Source organism: Ambystoma mexicanum, chromosome 12, assembly GCF_040938575.1.
Source record: "Ambystoma mexicanum isolate Mex_15411 chromosome 12, UKY_AmexF1_1, whole genome shotgun sequence".
Taxonomy (NCBI): domain Eukaryota; kingdom Metazoa; phylum Chordata; class Amphibia; order Caudata; family Ambystomatidae; genus Ambystoma; species Ambystoma mexicanum.
The window spans coordinates 988,827,271-988,853,466 of NC_090936.1; the positions used below are offsets into that span (position 1 = coordinate 988,827,271).

Consider the following 26,196-nt stretch of genomic DNA (forward strand, 5'->3'; position numbering starts at 1 on the left):
GAGAGGGGAAAAGTGCATGGGAGAGGGGGAGGGAGGAGAAGTGGAAAGTGCGGAACAAAGGAACAAACAGATAAATAATAATAAATAAATAATAAAGGCAACAAACAGTGGTAGTGCAGCCAGCAAGTGGCAAGTGCTGGGTATAGGGCAGCAGACAGAGCATGTCTGATAACCGCAGGAAGAAAGAGGGGGACTGTATGGGTACAGATACAGACCCCAGTGCAGGGGATGGCCCGGAGGCAGTGCACGATGGTAGGCCAGGTGCACGATGCCGAGAGAGAACAGGTCAGCAGGGGAGAGGGGGTGATGAAGGCAGGAGCAAAAAGGAAGGTCTTGAGGTGCTTCCGGAACCAGAGATGATTCTCCTCAAATTTCAGAGTGGCAGGGAGGCTGTTCCAGAGGGAGGCTCCAGCCGAAGACAGAGCTCTACCCCCAGCTTGTTTTTTTGAGAAACAACTGACCTTGAGGGAGTAACAGGTAGAGGAGCAAAGAGCTCAAGAGGGGAGGTATTGGCGATGGGTTCGCTGAAGGTATTTTGGACTCATGCCCCAGAAAGCCTTATGGACAATGCAGAGGGTTTTGAATGTAATCCTTGCATCCACTGGGAGCCAATGGAGAGATTTCAGAGCTGGAGAGATACAATCCCAGGGCTTGAGGCCAAGGACAAGTCTTGCAGTCCTGTTCTGGATGGGTTGCAGAGGGCGGAGAGTAGAGGCAGGTAGATTTAGAAAGATGCTCTTACAATAGTCCAACCTATAGAGAACCAGAACATGGCAATGCTGTAGGCGAGAGTTGTCAGGTACTGGTTGAAAAGCCAGGGTGAGAGGTTAGACCACTGGGGAACACCACAGGTAGAGAGGGAGATAGATGATAGGAAGGACCCAAGTTGGACCAGGGAGGGTTGATCAGAAAGGAAGGAGGTCAGCCAGGCACAGAGCCTGATCAGTGATACCCAGGTTATCACGGAGAGGGTTGAGCAGGATGGTATGGTTGACCGTGTCGAAGGCAGAAGAGAGATCGAGTAGGATGAGGACAGAGGGAATGTAGAGTCAAGGTTGGAGAGCAGATCTTCACGGATGTTCAGAAAAGCAGTTTATGTGCTTCTGGCAGCAGCTCTGAAGCCAGACTGGTGGTCGTGGAGACAACCAACAGAATCGGAATGAAGGTTAAGCTGAGAAAGGGCCAGCTTTTCCAGGAGTTTGCCCAGAAAAGGAGTAATGGAAATTGGGTGATAGTTAGCCGGACAAGATGGATCAGCTGTGGGTTTCTCAAGAAGAGGATGCACAAGGGAGTGCTTTAGAGGGGAGGGGAGGGGAAAGATCCTGAGGCAAAGGAGTGGTTGCAGAAATCGGCAAGTGCCGGAGCGAGGGTATCGACGTGGTCCATGATGGTGTTAGAGGAACAGGGATGAACCTGTTTTGATGAGGCTTTCATCGATCGGACTTGTCTAGCAACCTCATTAGGGGGCAAGGATGAGAAAGAAGGTGGTGGGGTGGCTGAAGGAGGGTCAGCATGCACAGACGGAGAGGGAAGTGGAGGGGGAGTGGAGGAGAGGGTGGACAGGATGTCCTGGGTTTTTGAGATACAGTGAGAGGCAAGGGCATTGCAAAGAGCCTGGGAGGCAACAGGAGGGATAGAGACTGCAGCGGGGATGGCAAGCTCCTTGCAAATTTTAAAGAGTTCGGCCCAGTTGTTAGATGCAGCAGAGACACAGGCTTGAATGTGGACTCTCGTCTTGGTGAGGACAGAGAGTTGGTATTGCCTTTGGAGCAGGCGACAGGCTAGTTTGTCAGAGGATGAACAAGAAGGTCAGGTTAAGAAGGGTGCCAATGCTAAAGTTCAGTACACTGTCAAGATGAGGTACAAAAGGTGATTCCCATGAGGAGGCTGGAAAAGTAGTCCAGTTTGTTAAAGGCAGTTGATCATCACACAGCATAGAGCCTTCAAGTGTTGTATTCGCTGAGTGGCAGGCGATGATGCAGGAAGTTAGCTCTCGGGTGAACAAGGGGAAGGAGAAGAAGATGTTTGTGTTCTCAGCAAAAAGGCAATATAAGAAGCTAGAGGATGAGAGGAGTTTGGCAACGATTGAGGTGTAGGAAGAGAATAGAGGAGTCCAAGGCTAGAGCTTGATGAACCACTACTGATACGCGAGTTACAGGGGATGTGTCAGCATTTCAGGAGATAGAGAAGGAACTGTGAACAAGGTCAGAATCAGTCGATTCAAGGGGACTGTACTTTATCATGCTTTCCCATTTGGATTGAAGCATAATGCTATATGTACACATGTTTTAATTCAAAATGGCCTGTTGCTGTAAATGAATGCCTCACCCATAGAGGAGTCTCACAGTCCATCATATAACTGTGCTGATTACTCTATACTGAATATCCTATACAGTTGTGAGATTTCTAATTAAATCGTGCATATTAGTGATACCTTGTGATTCAGTTTCACTGTTATAAGTATATCAAAGGTATTTTACAAAACCTAGTTATAATCAAGAGTATTATGCACAAATGTTCAAGCAATCTTAGCAAATCTGAGTGTATTTGGGGTTCCATGTGATGAGATATGGCTAAAAGATCAGCATTGTTAGTTTCACTTGTTAGAAAACTGTATCAGAAAAATCTCTGTGTTTTGGCCATTCTTCGCAGTGCATTCAAACGGAGAAAGGCCGCAAAAGAAAATGGCCAGGTTATGGGATTGTTGAAATGCATCGGTAGCACAATGGCCACCATATCTGAGCATATGGCTACCGATGGGAAAAAGGGGTACAAAATGGAGTAGCCCAAAAAAATATGCAGCTGCTAACATCCTACCCCCAACATACTTTCTTGGTGAGGAACCTCACCATCGGTCAAATGGGCCAACCCTGCCCTGGTAACCCCATGGGCTACTAAAAGGGAAAACACCAAAATGGAGTTGCAGCTGCAGTCAGACTTTAATATAAATCCCTCTGACAGCAAAACAGTATAAAACTAAGAAAGCAAGAACAATTTTTAGGCGATTCTCAGAATCAGTAAAAGGAATCCCAAAAGATATAATTCTGCCCTAATAACTAGGCCACAGGTTCTCTAGCCTAGTCTGTTTTTGATGGCTTGCCAGCATTTAGTCACACCTCTGGCTCCCTTCGTGGATTTGAGCTGCGGTTCACTGCTTCATGCTGGCTCAATGATACTTGTTAATCATGGCCAGTATTATCGAGTGGGTGGCTTGATTTTGCTTGGACACTGCAGCGGTTGCCGGTTGGGAGTTTGATATTTTTGATCAATAGTGCCAACGTGTGCAATGGTAGGTTAAATCTGGTTGTCTCGAGGTTTGCATGGTGGCTTGACAGGCTCATCACAGTGACAGCATCTCCAAAGCGGTTTGCTCATTAGCTTGATGAGTCGTTTTGACTTGCTCGACCACCAGACTGCTGCATGAAGACGCCTCCACCAGCGAACCACATTACGCTAGAGCATCATTTTCCTGCTGCTTCCCTCAGGCTAATGTGAGCCGAGGGAACCCCAACCACACTGTCTTGGTCTTGAACCCTGACTGCTGTGGCATACACTTAATGGCAAAAAGAAAGATGAAAAGAAAGATGGCGGGAGACAAAAAAAAGGAGCACAGGGAGCAGCACATGAAGCAGAACAAAAACCTGAACAGAAAACGGTCACCAGGTCACACTCAAGAGGATAGCAGAAACTAAGATGTTTGTGTGGCTAAAAAGAGAAGGAATAGCATAGCTATGCATGTGCAAACAAACACCAAATGAAGCATTCACCAGGCCCACCTCAGGATATTAAAATAGCAACATATTGAGAATAGGATCTAGAAGTATTGACATTCCACATTGAAATAAATGAGCACCAGCCCTGACCATGTTTCCTCTGTTTCCACTGTTGATAATGTCTGATCTATAGTAACACCATTACTGCTGCATGCACTAAAATACAGAGTTAGCGGTCTATAGGCAAATTGGACACCTCGACCTACAAAGAGCAATTACTCCTCATATTCTCTCCCTTCAAGAGTGACTTACTTCCACTGTCCATGAAGGCCTGTGGTAAGTATGAGAATCCGCTTGCTGGCTCCAGGGGGTCACCGCAGTGGGCATGCTCCTGGGATACCTGGGCATTGATTATAGACCTGATGTTGTACCTGAAGAGTAAACAGATGAAGTTAATAGCTGCAGGGACAGCAATAGATAACAAGTGTACTAGGCTTTGGCTGCAGTAGTATGGCAGGCTTATCTTGGAAATGAGCAGCCATTCTGCACCACTGGAACAGATCCTAGATGGAGAATCAGTATGGCAGTGCTAGTACACAAAAAATAGCATATCCAATCCATTCAGGCACACAAGGATGCATACCCTTTCTTGATGATCTTTTGCCTATCTCAGTGTGGGTGTATCCTTCTGGGCTACAGTTTTACTTGGAGATTGGAAGAAACTCAAACGTGCCGTCAAAGGATCTGCTTGTTGCTAGTGTGCATGTAATATGTCAAACATTTCAGGAAGCAATTCAGCTTGTAGAGAATCAGATTTGAAAAGCACTTGCCATACAGATTTGCATAAATTCATGCCCCAATGACAACTACTCCACCATATTAGAAATACCCAAGCTAAATTCCTTTCTGTCTGACCCACATCATCTCTTTTGTGGAGTCCCACAAGTATCTGCTCTATCACCAATGCTTGTCAACATTGTCTTCTGTCATCTGCTTAACACCATCAGTGAACACTACCTCTTATACCACTTCTACACTGAGGTTTACCAAGCACAACCAATGACACGCCCTAGAGACATGCATTTTTCCCATCCAATATGGATTGCATCAAGCAACAACTATGTGGTTCTGAACAGTAAAGGCACCATGAATCTCCCACAATTAATAGAACTCCTGCTCATTTGTTGGGTCATTTGCCTGACCTGCTTCTTTGGCCCAGTCTCCATCTCTTCCTTGCTGTATCCCATTTTGCTGAATGCTGGATCAAGTTCCAGCTCACATTATTTTCTATAGGATTAGCAAAGTGTAAAGACTGGAGGGTGGTCTGTACTCCTGCTCTCTATATGCTAGAGGAGAGGCACAGAGGACCCCAGCCAAGATTCTCTATTGTTGGTAGTAATGGACGAGCAATCAGGGCCTAGCTTCTCACGAGGTGATGCGGGCTGGTTCTTAAGTACAGTGTAGTCACCAAGCACCCACAAAGGAATGCCGGCACACTGTATTAGTTAAAACACAGTTTTTATATAATTAATGTTCAAGGTTATGTACAATGTCACGATAACTCACTTTGTACTCAGTTATCTACAATGGCAAATCTATACAGTTCTACATGATACCACAATCCCTATTTGATCTCTTTAAAGTGCATCAACTGTACAATTAAATGTCACACAAATCAGTTTGTAAAGGAAACCAACAATAGATATAAGAGGAAAGCAGTTGGTTAGAGCAATTGGCAGAATACTGGCCCCGTTTACCTAGACACAGTTCTGTGTGGAGATCCCCCCACCTGGGCAACCTGTAGAATAAAGATATATCACAAACCCAGCCCATATATTGTTCACAAAAGCCTTTCCAATAGTTCAGCAACCCCAAAGTACCTGGTGTTGTAGAGTTCCTGGTCGGGAAATCGACGGCCCTTCTTGAGTGCACTCCCTTTAAGGCAGGAGCCACGGGTCGTCGAACGTCCAGCGATGAACAAGGTGAACTATGGCAGTGATGTGGCAGCTTCGTTTCTAGCGGTGCTCGTCAACGACGGAGCGTAGATGTCCTGCAAAGAAGAGGCGTGTGGGACACCTCGATGTCGATAGTTCAGGACCACAAATAGTTTGAAGAACTGTGGCCCAGCAAGGGCGTTGAGTCGTCGGCATCTCTGTGGTCTTTAGGTGGTGGCAAACCCACCGGCGGATACTCCTCGGTGCGTCGACGGCCTCGACTTTCTCCGGCGGGACAAAGTGGTTGACGGTGCGGACAAGAGCGTCCTTGGATCAAAAGTTCTTAGGCAACGGGAGCACTGCGGCTCCGGTCAGCGACAGCGGTCGTCGATGGTGATGGACAACAGTCCGGGTGTTCCTCTTTGGGATTCAGCGGCAGTCCCTGTCCCCGATCGGCAGCCTTTCATAGGTCTGTCTACCTGGGAGCTTTGGCAAAGATCAGATGGTGCTCAATGGTCCCTCGTAGCTAGAGGAAGAGGTCTCCTTAGCAGGTCCTCTCTTGGATCAGTTCTTGGAGACACAACCGCTTTCAGATCGGCGAAGTAGAGCAACAGCAATTCTTCTCTTCCAGCAGGGCTTCAAGGTCAAGCTTCAGTTTCAACTCCAGTATCTCTTCAGCTTCTGAACGATTTCTAGCAGTGAGAGGCCCCCAGATATACTGTTGATCTCCCATTCATTCTGCTGGGTCACACTCAGGCAACCAATCACTCACAAGGGCATTCAGCAGTCAGTCAGCAAAACAGGCACACAGTGCATTCAGGCCATTCTTCTCCATCCAGACACTCATAACACAGAATGTGGATTCAGACAAGTACCGCACCATTCAACACTACACTCTGCATTCATACCAGTTTCGGGCAGGACTGTCTCAGCCATCGTGTCAAACACCAGATACCAGACATCCACAACAAGAAGTGTCTATTCGTCACACACTCCATTCACCCAGGTCCCACCCACAACATACGGTCGTTGGGAAGGCTCCAGCCAGTCTGGTCGGCACTTCCCCACACTAGCATATATAGAACTTACACCCAACAGCCAGTCAGGGGGCAGGGACAGAGTCAGGGCTTCCCAGGACTTTGGGACGATCAAGGTAACAGGCGATGGAAGGCAAGAGGCCACGAGAGCCATCTTGTTTCCATCAGGAATCTACCAATTCCAATGACAGGGCCTGGGCATCCCAAAATGGAGGACACTTAGGGTACCAGTAATTTCAGCACAGAGCTGCCACCAGCCCGTACCCTCCTCTGTGGGCCACCCACAGGTGCCCAAAAACATACACTAGGGGCACAGGGTTGTACCCCCATCCATGGGTGCCATAAGGGTATCTCATGGGTCTGTAGACCAAACCAAAAGAGAGAGCTGCACCGCCAGGAGTCCCACACAAACTCCTGTACGGAAAACATGACAGAATACATGATAAAAAGTAGTAAAGGACAAGGATACGGAGGCCCTGTCCCTCCGATGCATTTCCAGCATCACAGTGCCCCCCCCCCCCCCAGACTGAGGTTAGGGTGCCTAATCTCCTACAGGATAGACCCCCTGATCCAGACGGTCAACATACCTTCTGGAAAGGCAATCTGCATTATCGTGACTCTTGCCTGGTCTATGCTCTATGGTGAAGTCTAGCCCTTGTAGGCTAATGGACCACCTGAGCAGCTTCGGGTTCTCACCCTTCATCTGCATAAGCCACTTCAGGGGCATATGATCTGTTTGGACCTTGAAGGTAGACCCGGTAAGGTAAGGTCTAAAACGCCTAAGGCTCCAAATTATACTGATACATTTCTTTTCAACAGTAGCCCACCTAAGTTCTCTACCCTTGAGTTGTCTACTGATGAATATGATCGGATGTTCTCTTCCTTTGTCATCTAACTGGGACAAGACAACTCCAATTTTCGGTGTTGCAGGCGTCAGTTTGAACGATAAAGGGCTTGCTGTAATCAAGTGCACACAACACAGGTGCCCTACACAGACTTTCATTCAAGCCGTTAAAGGTCCTCTGACAGTCTTCAGTCCAATTAACCTTCCTAGGCTGTTTGGGTGCCGTCAGAGCTGTCAGAGGTGCAGCTATGGTTCCATAGTCTGCCATGAAATTGGAATAATACCCAGTGAGGCCCAAAAAGGCTCTCACCTGGGTTTGAGTCTCCCAGTCATGCACATCCTGTTCTTTACTGGGGAGATATTGGATTTGACCCCCTCCTACCTCATGACCAAGATACGTGACTTTCCCCTGAGCTATCTGGCACTTGGTAGCCTTGATAGTGAGGTTAGCCCTTTTCAAGGCATGAAACACCTTATCCAGATGTGTCAAATGCTCTTCCCAGGTGGAACTGTAGATGGCAATGTCATCTAAGTAGGCCACACAAAAGGGCTCCAGCCCACTGAGCGCATTCTTCAACCCAAAAGGCATGACCCTAAACTGGTAAAGTCCCTCAGGTGTTGAGAACACCATATTTTCCTTGGCATGGTCCGTCAGAGCTATTTGCCAATAGCCTGAGGTAAGGTCAAAGGTGCTTACAAATTTGGCAGCACCTATGGTGGCCACAAGCTCATCAGCCCTGGGCAATGGGTGCGCGTCAGTTTTGGTGACGGCATTGACTCCTCGGTAGTCCACACAGAACCTCCAATCCTTGGTACCTGCCTGGGAACTTGCCTTGGGGACAAGGACCACGTGACTGGGCCAGGGACTGGGTGAGGGGTCAATAACACCCAGATCCAACATCTTGGCGACCTCAGCCTGGATGTGGTTCTTAACTGTATCTGATATACGGTAGCACCTGCTTTTGACAAACAGAGGGGCATACTGTCGGAGCAAAGCCCTGCAGGCCCTCTGCTGCTCTGTCGTCAGATCTGGAGAGAGATATGCTCCCTCCACTGAGCCACCCTGAGAGTTGCTATGCAGCAAATCAGGAAGGGGCTCACTCTCATCCTCTTCTTGTTCTGCAGCTGGCAAGAGACATGAGACTTCTGCTCGCCTATGGAAAGGCTTGAGCCTGTTGACGTGGATTACTTGAGGGGCTACCCCAGAGACTCCCATGTCAACCAGAAAATTGACTTCGCCCATCTTGGAGATGATCCTGAAGGGTCCAGTCCACTTATCTGCCAAAGCTCGAGGCTTGGTAGGCTCCATCACAAGGATTTCCTGTCCCGGAATCCAATCCACTTGCACAATCCAATCCACTTTAAGGTCATGCCAGTATTCATTCAGTTCCTGGCTAGCCTGGTGATTCGCTATTGTCTGACCAATCATCTGTGTCATCCTCCGTCTGAGGCCTAACACATAGTCCCCCAGTTGCTTGGCAGGACCTGGAGGGGTGGCTTCCAAACCTTCTCGGATCAAGGCAAGGGGCCCCCCCACGGGATGTTCAAAGAGTAACTCAAAGGGGATGAAACACCCTCTTGAGGTACCTCTCTGTCAGTGAACAGCAAGCATGGCAGGAGAAGATCCCACTTCTACCTTAGGGTCTCTTCCAAAGCGCCTAGCATGCCATTGAGAGTTTTATTAAATCTCTCAACCAGACCATTGGTCTGGAGGTGGTAAGAGGTGGAGAAATTGTAGGTTACTCCGCACTCTTTCCACATGGTTTTCATGTAACTAGACATGAAGTTGGATCCTCTGTCAGAGACAACCTCCTTAGGGAATCCAACATGGGTGAAGTTGCCCAGGAGAGTCCTGGCAACCACCTTGACAGTAACAGTCCGAAGGGGTATAGCCTCAGGGAACCTGGTGGCATGATCAACCAAGACCAGGATGAACCGATATCCACCTGAAGTGGGAGGGTCAAGGGGACCGACAATGTCGATGCCCACCCTCTCAAATGGTATGCCATCCACTGGCAATGGCTGCAGTGGGGCAATGACACTGCCTCCAGTCTTGCCAGACAACTGACAAGTTGGGCAATTCCTGCAGTCGGACTCCACTACTACTCCCATCCGTGGCCAATACAAATGGGCAGAGAGCCTCTGCTTAGTCTTCCTGGTACCAAGATGGCCAGCTAAGGGCACCTCATGTGCCAACTGCAGCAGGAAGGGCCTGTAAACCTGGGGTACCATCAACCTCTTGAGGCACCAGGTTCAGGCTTAGTGGGCTCACTAACAAGGAGCTCACCCTCCCAATAGATCCGGAATGTCCTAGGCAATTCTCCTTGTGCCTGGGACAGGGCCTGTTTTCTCAGACCCTCGAGAGAGTGGCACTCTCTCTGACCCTTACAGAAGTTCGGCCGGGAGGGTCACCCTTCAGCGAACAAGCATTGAAGGTCGGGGTGGTCCTCCGGGTTGAGCACCTCTCCCACAGGAAAGTCTTCTGGCTCTTCTCCCACAGCAGTTGAGACTGGGTTCACCACTCGACTCAGCCCGTCCAGAGCATGAGTCCCAGCGGATCCTGCAGCAGCAGCAGGAAGAGAAGGAGTCCCCTCCACAGAGGTGGCCTTCTTACCCTTCCGTTTCCGTCGCGGCTTGGGTTTCCCCATCGGCGAGGGTACCGGGCTTGCAGCCAGACCCTGTGTGACCTGCGATCGGGTGACTGCCACAGCAGCCATGGGTAGACCATCCATGATCATCCCCAACTCGACCAAAACGTTGCCTAACAAAATGTTCGCAGGCACGTTGTCCTGAACCAGGACCGAAAGCTTTGCTGTCTTGTCTCCAATTGTGATGTGAACTAAGATTACAGGCGATAATTTGGGAGGCCCACCATCTAACCTGGTAGTTCTCAGAGGAGCACCTACATAGTACTCTGGCTTGAGCAGGGTCCTGTCCACCACTGTCATGCTTGACCCAGTGTCTCTCAAACCAGTAGAAGGCTGGCCATTCAAGAGGAGACTTCTCAAAAACCTACATGTGTTCTGTGGGATAGTTGCCAGTACTTCTGCATACTGGTCCCAGGCCCCAAGGGACACTAAGGAAATCTCTACAGGAGCACCGAATGTGATCCCTGTAGAGGAGGGAAGAGCAGTGGCCTCCACCTCTGGTACGGAGTAGGGGTAGGTCAGGCTGCCAGCCTGGACTCCAAGTGCCTTACCCTTACACTTGGGGTCACCCCTTCTGTGATCCAGAGCCCCACAATCCCAACAAGTGCCGGGAGTGCGGGGTACGGTACTGGAACCACTGGTACCCTGCTTTGCAACAGGCGGACCACTACTCTTACTCCCACCCACAACAGACTTATCCTCACTAGGTTTTCGGGTCATAGGAGAGGAAGGTTTTGGTTTACCTGTCTGTGATTGCTTTGGGGACTCCTCAGCTTTCTGAGAGGTCCCCTTTTCTTTGTCCTTGTCCTTCCCACTGGAGTCCTTAGGGGACACCCGATGGGAGACCCACTTGTCAGCCAACCTAGCCAGCTTAAAGGGATCCAAAATGTTCTGGTCAGCAACATACTGACACAGCTCTGGTGAACAGGCTTCCGAAAAATGCTCAAAAACAAGAGGTGGGACAATTCAACAAACGTTTTCACCTTGTATCCATCAATCCACCCCACCAGGTTCATGTGCGCAGCACTCACCCAATCAACCCAAGACACATTCTCTCTTTTCTTAAAATCCCTGAACCTTTTAAGGTATTGGGTAGGTGTCTTGCCAAACTTGGCAATCAAAGCCGACTTCATGCACTCATACTGACCCCTTTCTTCCACACTCAGTTTCAGAATACAGCCATATCCATTCTGATGCACTCTGCTTAACAAACACTTAGCCCAATCTCTCTTATCAACATCATGAATTGCACAAGCCATCTCAAACGCTTCAATCCATTGGAGGATATCAGAACCTTCCACATACACACCCAGCAAATATTTCATAAACTTCGTGGCTGGGGACCTGACACTCTCAACTGGTTTCGCTGAAGTCTCCACTCGATCTTTCTCTAACTGGATTTGCTAACATTCAGTGTCCTTGTCTTTGAGTTCAAGATCCCTGTTCTTGAGTTCCACTTGCTGTGCCAACTCCTCTTTCGTAAGCTGAGCATCTACTTCAACTTGCGGTATTCAAAGTCCAATTTCATCCTTAATAACTCAAGTTCCCAGGAATTGCTGGAGGTCGGAACAGAGGCAGCAGGAATGGTGGCATTCCCAGAAACAGATTCAGCAACAACCCCAGGGGCAGAGTCCTCATTGGTTGCATCCCCCCTTCAAGAGTTTCACCATCAGTCTGGTAGTCCACCAGGGCAGCTATCAGCTCAGCCCTAGACTTATCCACAAAGTCTAACTCCCTGGCTTCACAAGCACTCTGGAAAGCCTCTAAGCTCATCCGAGTCAATTTACCATTCGCAATAGATTCCATCGCTTGCAATGCAGTTATCCTGTACACAACTAAACCGCAATTTAACAAAATGCAAATATTTTGTAAGTGGCACAGTTATACACTGATTCTTAAAACCATAAGAATCCCACCGCTGCCGCCAGTGTAAAGACTGGAGGGGGCGGGGGTCTGTACTCCTGCTCTCTATATGGTAGAGGAGAGACACAGAGGACCCCAGCCAAGATTCTCTATTGTTGGTAGCAATGGACGAGCAATCAGGGCCTAGCTTCTCACGAGGTGATGTGGGCTGGTTCTTAAGTACAGTGTAGTCCCCAAGCACCCACAAAGGAATGTCCGCACACTGTATTAGTTAAAACACAGTCTTTATATAATTAATGTTCACAGTTATGTACAATATCACGATAACTCACTTTGTACTCGGTTATCTACAATGGCAAATCTATACAGTTCTACATGGTACCACAATCACTATTTGATCTCTTTAAAGGGCATCAACTGTACAGTTAAATGTCCCACAAATCAGTTTGTAAAGGAAACCAACAATAGATATAAGAGGAAAGCAGTTGATTAGAGCAATTGGCAGAATACTGGCCCTGTTTACCTAGACACAGTTCTGTGTGGGTATCCCCCCACCTGGGCAACCTGTAGAATAAAGATATATCACAAGCCCAGTACCTATATTGTTCACAAGAGTCTTTCCAATAGTTCAGCAACCCCAAAGTACCTGGTGGTGTAGAGTTCGTTGTCGGATATCGACGGGCCTTCTTGAGTGCACTCCCTTTAAGGCAGGAGCCATGGGTCGTCACACGTCCGGCGATGTACAATGTGAACTACGGCGGTGAAGTGGCAGCTTTGTTCCTAGGAGTGCTCGTCGACGACGCAGCATAGACGTCCTGCAAGGAAGAGGCGTGCGGGGCTCCTCGATGTCGATAGTTCAGGACGGTAAAGAGTTTGAAGAACTGTGGCCCAGCAAGGGCGTCGAGTTGTCGACGTCTCGGTGGTCTTTAGGTGGTGGGAAACCCATCGGCCGATGTTCCTCGGTGCGTCGACGGCCTTGACTTTCTCCGGCAGGACAAAGTGGTCGACGGTGCAGACGAGACCGTCCTTGGATCAAATATTCTTAGGCAACGGGAGCACTGCGGCTCCAGTTGGCGACAGCGGTCATCGACGGTGATGGACAACAGTCCGGGTGCTTCTCTCTGGGATTCTGCGGCAGTCCCTGTCTCCGGTCAGCAGCCTTTTGTAGGTCTGTCTACCAGGGAGCTTTGGCAAAGATAAGCTGGTGCACGATGGTCCCTCGTAGCTCGGGAAGATGTCTCCTTACCAGGTCCTCTCTTGGATCAGTTCTTGGAGACACAACCGCTTTCAGATCGGCGAAGTAGCAACAGCAATTCTTCTCTTCCAGCAGGGCTTCAAGGTCAAGCTTCAGTTTCAACTCCAGTTTCTCTTCAGCTTCTGAACGATTTCTAGCAGTGAGAGGCCCCCAGATATACTGTTGACCTCCCATTCATTCTGCTGGGTCACACTCAGGTAACCAATTACTCAGAAGAGCATTCAGCACTCAGTCAGCCAATCAGACGCACGGTGCATTCAGGAATTTTTTTTCCATCCAGACACTCATAACACAGAGGGCTTCATTACGAGTATGGAGGTGATGAAAAAAGGAAGGAGGAATGCCATTACCAGCATCGTTACCGGCTCTGTAGCACTGCTGGATTGAGAGGATTGCAATGATTGTGTTTTTAAAGATGGCCGCCGGTGCATTTCCGTTCTGACGCAATGACGTTACTTCCGGGTCCGGTATTACGAGCCCGGTATTAGCATGTTGTTATTACCGGGTCGTTATTAAGGGGTTGCTCCTTGGCGGAGGCGGTATCGGCGGGTCCCGTGATGGCGCTATCAGGCGGTTGGAGGGCCTTTAGCGGCATGGCGGTGTAGCCATTACCGGCATGGGCGTTCGCGCATGCTCGCGGACTTATAATCAGCCGCTATTAGCGGCGTCAAGGGTGCACGGATACGCTAATACCTTCATGCCGGTAATGACTCTGTTTTTAGCGGGCATCTCGTAATGAGGCCCAAAATGTGGATTCGGACAAGTACCACGCCATTCAACACTACACACTGCATTCATACCAGTTTCAGGCAGGGCTGTCTCAGTCATTGTGTCAAACACCAGATACCAGACATCCACAACAAGAAGTATCTATTCGTCACACACTCCATTCACCCAGGTCGCACCCACAGGTGCACCCACAACATACGGTCGTTGGGAAGGCTCCAGCCAGTCTGGTCGGCACTTCCCCAAACTACCATATATGGAACTTCCACCCAACAGCCAGTCAGGGGGAAGGGACAGAGTCAGGGCTTCCCGGGACTTCGGGAAGATCAAGGTAACAGGCGATGGAAGGCAAGAGGCACCGGGAGCCATCTTGTTTCCATCTGGAATCTACTGATTCCAATGACAGGGCCTGGGCATCCCAAAATGGAGGACGCTCAGGAGACCAGTCATTTCAGCACGGAGCTGCTTCCAGCACATACCCTGCTCTGTGGGCCACCCACATGTGCCCAAAAACATACACTAGGGACACAGGGTTGTACCCCCACCTATGGGTGCCATAAGGGTATACCATGGGTCTGTACACCAAACCAAAAGAGAGAGCTGCACCGCCAGGAGTCCCAAATGAACTCCTGCATGGAAAAAATGACAGAACACATGATAAAAAGCAGTAAAGTACATGTATACGGAGGCTCTGTCCCTCTGATGCATTTCCAGCATCACACCGAGCAGGTTGAAAGTGGCTCCCTTCTAGCCGTTCCCTCGCCTCCTTTTTGGAGGCCATCACTGGGTGTTTGTTCACATTGTAAGCACACCACACAGCAGGTTTGCATGGCAGATTCAATGTCTGCTCATTGTGTTCAGCATGCAAACATGCTGTTCTGTGTGCCAACATAGCTTCGGGATTCTAGGCTGTGTTCTTATAAACTTATTGTCAGTAAATGCCCTTCTGCCACATTAATGGCACTTGCTTCGCTCAGGTGTCAGACAATTAGGGGGTAATATGACCCACAATCAAGGCAGCAAAGTTTAACTTTTTGCTCCACAGTTATACATACAATATTGGGTGACACTACTGTTATTGAGGAGACTGAAAAATATAACATTAAATTGAGTGCATAGTAGGAGGTACATATCAAGAGTGGTTATGGCGCAAAATCTGCAATCCTTATTTTGAATCTGAAGTGATAGGTGAGCAGACCAGCAGAAACTCTCTTATGATCTCAGAGCCTGGTTATGGGCTTAACATCCTACAGATTCTGAAGCAAACCTGCCCAATCCTTCCCCTTGAATTGAACACAGCTCCCAGTATGCTGCAAAACAGAAAAGTATAATCAGAAGCTGTAACAAGTAACGCAGTCAAGAACACCATCCCTTTTTCTGGTCTCATGTCTCCTCACCCATTCTTGAGATTGCGGGCTTCACTCTCCAATGGACATTTGTCAACTATATTCCACAGAGGGTGAAGGGAATATAAGGGAAATCAGTGAATAATAGAGGTAAACATTTAAAATACATGACTACAAAGAGCCCAGTGTGTCGTAGATGATAACAGAAGAAAGATATGCAGGAAAGGAATATGAAACATACTACTCAAGAAGGGCCTGGTGTTGATGTTGTCAGGAACTGAGTGATCCCACTCCACCATCTTTACTGTGGCCCTCATTACGACCCTGGCGGAAATCGAAAAACGATGGCGGAAATGCAATACCGCCATCGAATAGCGCTCGGTGCGATTATGACCCGTCACCGCAAAGTACGATGCCATTAGCGACACCGTAGTGAACGCCAACGCTAACTGCACCAAGTACGCGCGCGCGCGCCATGCCAAACCGTAATTAGCACCATGGCGCAACGGTACGCGAATTCCGACCCTAGCGGACATGCACCTAACGCCATCAAGCACGGCGGAAAGTACCATTCCGCCATGGTGAGAAGTACGGCATCGCGAACCAACCGTAAACGGCCCTACTGAGTGCTTGTACACCGCTCCCTGGCCACATTGTACAACCCCCCGTAGGTGCAATGAAGTCACACAATGCAACCAGTGAAATGTACTAGTCATCCATGCCTGCCAACGAACAAATTAATCTCAAGAGGGCCCAATGGGAGCTGCAGGGCACAGATGGCACGAATACAGAAGCCATACAAATGGACATGACCTCAGTCTCCCACCAAGAAACGCACGCAAACACAGGCACCTGTGACCAGCAATATTCCGATATTCACATCATACCACCTATCCAACTGGCTGACCGGCATCTGTTACACAAAAGCTAATCCCCCGCCCCTGAGCATGACATCATCAAAACAGTCATAATGGCAGCCCTCATCCCTGACCTCACTGGGCTTCGTAGGCAAACGCGCCCAGCACAGTACCAAGCAACTATACCCCGAAGCTGGAACCCAATGCAGATCTCCTCACAATACATCGCTCCCCAAATAGTAATATGCCACATCACTTGCAAAGAAGAACGCTACACGGTTCATATCAGAATAGAAATTTAATGCACAACAAATTCTCCAAGCCCATACAGCCATTAGGCCATGAACTCCAAAATATATTTCATTATTGTGGGCTGCATCCGCAATAAATGACCAGCTACTTCTTGTGTGACGCCCTGTTCCTTCATGGTACACAGGGGCTACATTCCCGTACGAAAAGGCAACATGGAAGCGCCTAGAACCGCAGGGCCGTCCCAATAGGGAGGCACTAGTCCAGCTGAAAGGCCGAAATGTTGCTCCTAGCCACTAGTACTGCGTAAGGGCATGTGGCCCATTGGCGATCGTCCCATAAGATCGTAATGCTGCTCCACTGATTAACACGAAGCAGCAGGTGTCGGGAGTAAAATCCATCTGCAGGAGTGGCATACAGATGGCAGTGGCAAAAGGGGAGGAGATACCTGTCAACCAAATGAAATGAAAAAGAATAGTATGGCCATCAGAACTACATTTGAATCACTCACTTCAATGATCACACCAAATCCACAGCCATATGCATGCTAGCCCACTCCAAAGGATCATCACCACCCAAAAACCACTTGCGAATCATAACTATCTATATCGAGGTGAAAACACTATCACAAACGAGTGTACCTGTGCATGCGTCTGTTAAAACAGAATCCATCTGATGGGATTGGTAACGTGCATAGACACAAGTGTCTGAAGGCGCGTCGAGACAGGGAGGGCTCAACAAGGCCAGATAGACGATGGTCCCACTATGGCAGCCCTGCATCACATAGCGCAGGGGAGGCGGATAGATTCCAAGAAGCCCTGTACATGGCAAACTCTGTATCAAATCATCTGTCCATGCATCCATACATCATTCCCTCATCCCGTAATGAAAACGCCTGTCTCCATACTCACATAACATGTGAAATTTCCATTGAGTCTGTGCGTTATGCAGCCTGCAAAATCCACTGTGCCCCAGCCCGTAATTCCAGTGTTGTGAAGTAACATGTATTTGGGAACGTCCGGCCTCATCGCCCACGTCGCTATTGCGCATCCCAAACTATTCATATCAATCATTGCATCCTCGCCATGGCCCCTGTCTCAAGGACATTGAACAATAGAACGTTATATTTGCAGTCAGACCTGTGGGCATCTCCTCGCCGCTAGCTGAAAACCGAAAGCGCCGCCCTTCGAATTCCTCATTTGCAACATCACGTCGAAAAGGCAACTGTGGCCGCTTGAAATCACAACTTAATCCATCTAGTGCGGCTGTGTGTGAAAACGGCAACTGCCTTCACTCACAAATGGGACGCCCCGCCCGTCGGTGAAGCTCGGTACAGTGTTGCATGAGGGTCCACCGTTACTCGAGTACTACGTTCCACTGACCCTTCACAAGTCTGTTCGCGACTGCAAAGATAGTATGTGAAACAATGGGACCATAGCCGAATGAACATATCAACCAATGTTACACTGCCATCGGGTACAAATACATGATTGCAATAGCAAGATGCCATTCGTCGAATTGCAGCGTTGTGTGCGGGACGTGCTCGCCCAAAGGGGAGTGCAGCTTGCACAGGTGGAATGAATCACCACAGGTGGAGGCCATACAGCCTGAAAACACATAAATTGCACACCCAGCCTCCTCCCACAACCACACCCACTCCGAAATGCTACCGGCAGGACTAGCTATGTTGGCCCTGGGGGACCTGATAGCACTGCAAGTACTCCAACTTCAAGAAGAAGACGAACACCAACTACAACCGGCCGCACGGCGGAGACGCAGGAGGAGGAGGAGGGCAAGGCAGGGCCAGCAAGGGCCGCCAGCACAGCCACTACCACCACGCAGGCAGCCCGCAATCCCACGCCTCCGAGCACATCCGTTCAACCTCACTGATGAGCAGATCCACACACTCTACCGTTTGGACCGGGACACCATAACCGCCATTGTGGACATGACACAGGCTGACCTTGTCAGCATGATAGATAGCCCAACCGCCATCCCACCCCTACTGAAGGTGGTGTCTGTACTCCACTTCCTGGCCACAGGCACCTACCAGCACACAGTCGGACAGTTGCATGGCATATCACAGCCACTGTTCTCACAGACACTATTGCAAGTGCTCGATGCCCTCCTGAAGCACGCAGACGACTACATCTCTCTACCACGCTCGGAGCAGGAAATTACCAACACAAAAGTGGGATTCCATGCACTTGCCGGCATACCGGGTTGCATTGGTGCCATCGACTGCACCCATGTGGAATTGGTCGTCCCACATGCCATGGAGGCCCAGTACCGCAACCGAAAACAATTTCATTCTCTGAATGTACAAATGGTGTGTGACTCCAACAGGATCATTACACATTGTTGTGCCCGATTTCCTGGATCAACCCATGATTCTATGGTCTTGAGGAACTCTACTATACCACGCTACATGGAGCGACACGCAGGGAACAGATCCTGGCTACTCGGTGAGTCTCATTTCATGCATGATGATGTGGGGTATGTGATGCGGCAATGACCTGGCAGGAAGGGGGGGGTGCGTACGTAGCAATGGCATTCCTCAAAATTCCTTACTTGTCCACATACAGGTGATGCCGGGTATCCACTGAAGAGATGGCTCCTCACACCAGTCCGGAACCCACGGGACCAGCATGAGGAGGACTACAACCATGCCCACTCACGTACCCGTGTAGTCATAGAACAGGCATTCGGCCTACTGAAGACTCGTTTCCGCTGCCTCAGCAGGTCTGGCGGGGCACTCCTGTACCGCCATGTGAAGGTGGCAAAGATGGTCATGGCATGTGTCATGCTACACAACATGTGCGTACGTAGAAATGTGCCCATGCCCCCTGACGCAGAACTGCAAGCACCTGAAGATGGTCATGATGAGGGTGGGGATGTGGCAGCACCTCAAGGAGTCTGCGAGGCACAGGAGGGCCGTGACATTCGTCAGCATCTCATAGATGCATGCTTCTAGCACTCACGCCTGGTGGCTGATACATGGACACGGGACTCGTGGCACTGTGTGTGTCTGGAACATGCACAATATGGACTGTACGCCTATAATGGCCTCGTACACAAAGATCAATGTCCACACATCTCATTGCATGATCGTGCATTGTTTATGGCATATGTGATATCATGTTAAACACCCTATCGACCCGCCACCCAAGTGAGCCCAACACACCCCCTCCACCCTCCTACCTCCCCCCCGAACACCAGTGTCCATAGATGCTCATTGTCAGTGGGCAGACGCTATTGCAAGCCCCCTCTGCGGGTATCAGGGGCACCCCTGCCTGTGGAGCGCAGGTTCCTCCCAGATCTACGTTGGCTGCCCTGGACGGAACTTGCAACGGATGATGTCTCTGCCTGCTCACGTCCATGCATGTCCCTAAGGGTTTGTGAGAGCTCAGTGAGCACACGGCGCACTGCGGCTAGTTCGGCACATACGTCTTTGGACGTCGCATGCAGTTCCCCCCTCAGGCTCTCGGTGCTTCTCTCCATTTGTACTCTCAGGCTCTCGGTGCTTCTCTCCATTTGTACTCTCAGGCTCTCGGTGCTACTCTCCATTTGTGCCCTTAGTGTCTCTGTACTTCTCTCCATTTCTGCCCTAAGTGTCTCAGTTGATGTTTCTATGTCTGCCTTAGTGCCCCCACATTCATCGGCATGGTCCTTGAGGAGCGTGGCCAGTTGCTGCTGTTGCACGATTACCTGGTCGAAGGACTGTTGCCTCTGCTGGGCCATGGCCATTTGCGGTGGTGTCACAGAGGGGCTGGTCACCTCATGTTGCCTTGCCACAGGGCTTGTGGGGGATGGCCAGTCGTCGTCTTGTGGGTGCCCCTGCGTGGTATCCTCATGTTGTACGGGATGGAACAGACAGGGGGATTGAGACAGGTCATGGATGGATCTAACTTCGACATCCCCGTTTTCTGTGTCGGAGCATGCTGCCATTAATGCAGTATCACCTATGGTGCTGCTGCCACCAGAAGCAGTGCCTACTGTGGCATCCATTGGGGGGACCTGTGGTGGTGGTGTTGTGGGCATGCTGGCTGCTGGGGTGCCTGTTGAAGTCCCCTCCTGTGTGCTGCCACTTGATTTGTGCTGCTGCCGTGTCTTGATCCGTGCAGCTGAGGTGGAGGGTCTTTGGCCGTTGGTCTTGGCCTTCTTTGCAGGTGTGCTGGTAGGGGTGTCCTGGTGCTCGTCGTTTGGATCGGACCCTGTGGTGGAGTAAAGGAGGGCGAGCGTTATTAATGGGTCTGTGGGAATTGGAATGGCAATGTATCACATGCATTGGGGTGGTACCTGAGGGTGATTTGGGTCGGGGCCTTGGAGGTGGTTTCATTTGTGTGTGGAGTGTGGGTGCAGTTGTTTGGCAGCCTGCAGTTAGGGTGTGCCTGCTGCACGTGTAGAGGGTGTTTTTAGGATTTTTAATTATTTATGTATTTGATGTGAGTTTTAAAGTGTGCTATCAGGCCTATGTATGTGGACGTTCTCCTGGACATGTGTTCCTGTTGCACTATGTGGGCACGTGGTACTTCACATGATTGGACGTTGTGGTTTTGGCATTGTTTTATTTGGGCCACCTACCTGAATCTTCGGATGTCTGCACTCCTTTCTCCATCCCTCCGACTCCCTCTATGCTCTCCATTCCAATGGTGGAGGCACATATTTCTTCCCAGGGGGTCAACTTGATGGGTGATTCCGATCCTCCCCCGGTAGCTGTGGCAATGTTGCGGTTGGCAGAAAGTATGCTACGGACGCGTATCCGCAGGTCGTCCCATCGCTTTCTGCATTGCTGTGGGTTGCGGGGTGCGGTCCCCACCGCACTTACCCGCTGTGCCACCAGGGCCCATATGGCCTTCTTGTTCGCAAGTGCCGTCTTGGTCATTTGCGTGGAGAAGACGGCGGCAGCATTCTCCTGGAGGGTCTCCGTGAGCACGGTGAGTTCCTCACGGGAGAAGTGGACCTGCCGCTTGCGGTCGCACGCTTTCTTCGCTACTTTTCCCATTTTTCTTGGTTTCACTAGGGTGGATGACGGGTTGGGATGTGTCTCAGGGTAGTATTTTTTATGGTTGTGTGGAATTTGTGGTTTTATAGGTGTACGGCGGGATGTTTCCCGTTCCGGGACCATGCTTTTACTTCCGTTTCCGTATATTTACGGTCACCGTACTTTCCGGTTGGCGCTCACTGCGGTGTCCGCTGAGATGGGTGGCGGTATTGCACCTAGGGCGCCGTACGGCGGCGGTGTGGGCCGTTTTGGGGTCATTTCCGCCATCGCGGACTTTGCACTTCCGCCATGGCGTGGTGCTCGTGCCCGATGGGTCGGAATGAGCCGCACTTTGCTCCATCGTGCAATGGCGGAAACGCTATTTACGCTGTGGCGGTCCGGTCAGTCACTTTCCGCCAGGGTCGTAATGAGGGCCACAGTGTCTTGGTCGACTGCCCTAGAGGCGCTACCCATAATCCGATGAATGGTGGTGGCCATCTTGAAATTGCCCCTCACCATTTCGAACTACCCACACCACTCCATTCCACCTGTTAACCCATATCAGTCCTAATGTTAGCCACAGTATATTTCCCAAACTCTATTTGTCCCATATTCTCCAAACAACTCTAGGATTCCTTGTTTTGCATTGTGAATGCAAATTCTTTCTGTTCAGTCGTTTGTGCATATGGCAAGCCAAACCTTTGACAGTATTCCCCCTCCTAAAACCCATCAGCTCGGGATTAGGTTTTCATGGAAATTGGGTAAGGAAGATATGGGCCAATTTCATGGCTTCAACAGAGCCTACAGGCTCCCACAATCTCCCATACAGCTAAAGCTCTTTCCAATCCAAAAGATACTGAAGTTGACCCCTAGGGGCTTGAAAATCATAGACAGACGACTCTTTGAGTTAGTGACAACCATCATCGAAATTTGATTGATTCCTAATGGAAATAAAATCCAGTAACTCAAAGGGAATATTCAACACCAGGTTGATATGCCAATGTTTGAGATGGACCAGTTTCAATGCCACTGGATGAATTATTACCAAAACCTTAAAAGGTCCCACAAAATATGGCATACGTTTAGAAAAGTTATCAGTTCAAATCTGGTACAAAGCCAAACTGACTGTCCTACAGAGTGGGCGCTGCCACCTCTTTACAATCTGTAAACTTCTCATATTCCAGTTATGCTATTCCAAAATGAACCAGTACTGCTTTTGACACTTACTGCAATTTGAATAAATGTGAGAATACCACAGGTACTTGCTAAACCAGAAGGGACCCGAGAAACACACAGGGTGGAACCCAAATATAGCAAATGATGGGGAAACTGCCCAGCAGAATGAACCAGATAATTACAGGAGAATTTGGCAATTGCTACCCATTTAGCCCAGTCATCTTGGTATTGAGAGCGAAAACAATGCTAGAATTGTTCTAGGGATTGATTGATCCTATTTACAGGCTGTAATATCACAAAATATCAGTAGCTTACCAGGGCACAAACCTGTAGGGTAAATATCGATGGTACATTGACAGACTATGAAAGAGTTACCAAAAGGCAAACTACCATGGAGGGCCTGTAAGGCTGGGACATTGTCAGACCCAGGTAAGGCCTACATGGTGTGCTAAAGGCTCTGCACTGAAAGGACTATACTGTATGTGGAACAGGCTCTTTAAAACAGCCACATGCCTACTGTAGACTGGTAAGCATTTGTCAGTGTCAATCACTGGTCAGCCACGGGAGATGGCAAGATCATGAAAGATGGTGAATTGGTAGTACTATGGTCCGAAGTCCCCTGCAGCAATGCAGACATCAGACACTATATTGATTATTTCCTTTGGTTCTCTGCTGAGATACTAAAATGTACTGCTACAATGCTATTAAAAATATAGTCAGCAGTTCTTCCACTCATTCAATACCTCAAGTCATTAAACAAGCACAAATATTAGATGCTTATTACATGTGGGGGAGCCAGAGAAATCATGGGTAGAACAAAGCCAGAGCCAAGCTTGGGGGTATGACTTGGCTCAATGAGCTAAACGCGAGCTCAACTGGCAAAGGATCAATCCCTGGCTTCCTTCCAGTTGCCTAACTGGGGTTGGGAGCTTTTAGGTGCAAATGCCCCCACCAGGTCTTATCAGCTAGGGTTCACATGTGCCATGTCACTAGTAATGATCCCTCTCCTGACATGCACATACAGTGCCTCCTATTGAAGTGCTTGAGTTTTCGGACTAGTGGCTTGAAACATGAATCATGCTCAAGCCAGCCACTTGGCCCAAGGTAACTGTACCCTGCCCGCGCTCACCCACTTCCAATTCCCAAAGTGTGTTCAATTATTTCACAAAATTACAAAACAAAGGGGTTAACGAAACCTAAAAGGCAGCCATTAAAGAGAGCAGTGCTAATCCATTGAAAAGGCTTAACAATTATTGCAATGAGGCTGTAAGCAGACATTCTCTCCAGAATGTATGGGGGTGCTGAAATCCCCCCTATACTCCTAGTTCCATGCTACTGAGCAGCACCAACTGCTAACACAGCAATGGTAATATATTTAAAGCTCTGTAAATGCCCTTTAGTACACACTTGCGCCATCCAATGCTTTTCAGCACTGTCTGGGGGGACACACAGTTCAGGCCATGCTCTACAGTCCTGATAAGCAACACTGTGACATATCCATTATGTGCACTCAGAACGTGCATGAACCCCTCTAACTGCCACGTGGCGTTGGTAGTGGTTGCCTCAGGCTCAGGATGTCCTGCCCTGACGGACAACATGTGAAAGTAATGCGCCTGATTAAAATAAACCTGTGTGGGAGTGTACTGTCTCACGCATATGAGACTGACTACTGCTTGCATGACTGATTCCCAGGAGTATGTTCTCTCCAAGCTGTGAACATATGTGTGTGCCCAGCTTCCATCTGTGTTGCGCTCAAAGGAAAATTAGCAGGGCACCCAGAGAATTATCCCCTTCTCAAGCATTCATAAGGCACAAGTCGCAGGAAATGCCTGCCATTTGCTCTCTCTGTTAAAAAAAAGCTACATTTTAGGTATTCTGGTCTAGCCCTGCTTACATTACTCCCACTATACCACAGTGAGCTTTCACACACATCAATGTGTCCATTAAGGATTTTGGGTATGAATATTTCATGCCCAGCCTCTTCTCCATTAGCAGTGTTCATATTAATATTTGAAGGGAGGGTAATATTTCAATCTAATTTGATGAGCCTGCAATGGGTTATGGGAATGGAAATATTCCTTGTACAACTCATATTTGGCTTTAGGTCAACAGATATTTAGAAAATGCTTTCCATGCCAGCTTTATACGTTCCAAGTTATCAGGTTCCTCTGGGCATGCATAGATTTTAATATTTAATAATGTATCTCAACAATATTAGGAGAAATTTGTGTTGTAAAGAATATTGTTTGCACTGCAAAAAATAAATTGGCCGTATGCCGATGCATGACATTTTCTTAAACTTCCCTAAATATCATGGTGAGGCTTTAAATACTTTTCGTATGCAAAATATTGTGGTTATACAGATGTCCCAGTGGGTGTTTTGCTGCTACAATCCCCAGAGGAGCCTATCTTACATTTTACTGAAATCTGCAAAGTAGTATTGGAGGCCAGCACAGACGTACATTATGTGTAGGTCAAGGACAAATGCACTACTTTCAAAATCCAAATTAGTTGTTTTGGAAGCACGGTACAGAATGAAGGAGATGTGTTGTTTGTTTACATTGAGGAACAGCAACCTTGAGTAATAGTTTAGGGAACTGCACCTTCGGTTTCTTTTTTATGCTCAGCAGACATGGGTTTTTCAATATAATACTGAGCTCTACATTTAGAGCCTCTAGCATTCCCTCCACTTTGTTTAACTGATAACAGGGGATTGTAGAGGAGGGACCCCTATTTGTGGGATGAGGCTCTATTTTACACTGAGTAGTGCTGCTATTAACTCATATGGCAAACCTGTGTGATTATTTTTTTAAAAGGAGCTAACTAAGGAGTCACAATGAGGTTCATATTTTTTTGTATTCCATTTAGGGGGCGTTGAGAGTAAAACATCTATAGGCTAGATTATGTGCCTAGTCATACTGTTCCCTTTGACAAGGTTACAAGCAGGGCTCCATTTTGTTTTACACTATATTTTTGGAAGCCTGAAGTCAAATGATTTTTCAGAGAGTACAAAAGTTATTTGCAATGTCAATACAGGCACTTTTTAGGAGAGTGGAAATATATTTTAACTCTAGAACAGATATCTTTTTGTCATGCAAAGTCTTTCCACCATACTTCTCTTTGGCTCAAGTGGTAATATTATTAAAGCTCCTTCCTGTGCCACTGCTCTCGTGGCACCACTGATCTGAAAATGTCAGAGGTACTCCGCGGATAGAAATAAGAAGCAGGTGGTAGGCTCTTATGTGTCCATTATTTATCTTTTTGTTGGACATATTTCAACACTTTGTTCGGAGTATTTGGTCGTTTTCAGGTAGTAAATGTGGCTTGTTGGAAGTTCATCTGTAGGGGTGGTTATGGGTGAGTTTTGTCGAAGTTCTGTTCTCAAATCAACGTAATGTAAGTAGTGGCACAGGAATTCTGATTATCATACTCTTTGGTCCAGCAATTCTGATGCAATCGTTTTCCTGACACATAAATTATGAGTGCCATTTTCTTCTTATTACGCTGTTGACTGGTTAAATTGCACCAGTCTGCTGGAAGGACCTTTGTGGATATCTCACTAAT

At 48.6% G+C, this 26,196-nt stretch overlaps 1 protein-coding gene across 2 annotated transcripts in view; it reads right to left on the reverse strand.

Moving 5' to 3' along the window:
* The window catches only part of LOC138514175 (protein tyrosine phosphatase domain-containing protein 1-like), a 263,564-nt gene that overhangs the window by 144,095 nt on the left and 93,273 nt on the right, over positions 1-26,196 (reverse strand). For both annotated transcript variants that reach the window (XM_069629489.1, XM_069629488.1), the window contains exon 4: positions 4,026-4,144. In XM_069629489.1, coding sequence (XP_069485590.1) covers positions 4,026-4,144 — 119 coding nt within the window. The remainder of the gene's footprint in view (positions 1-4,025; positions 4,145-26,196) is intronic.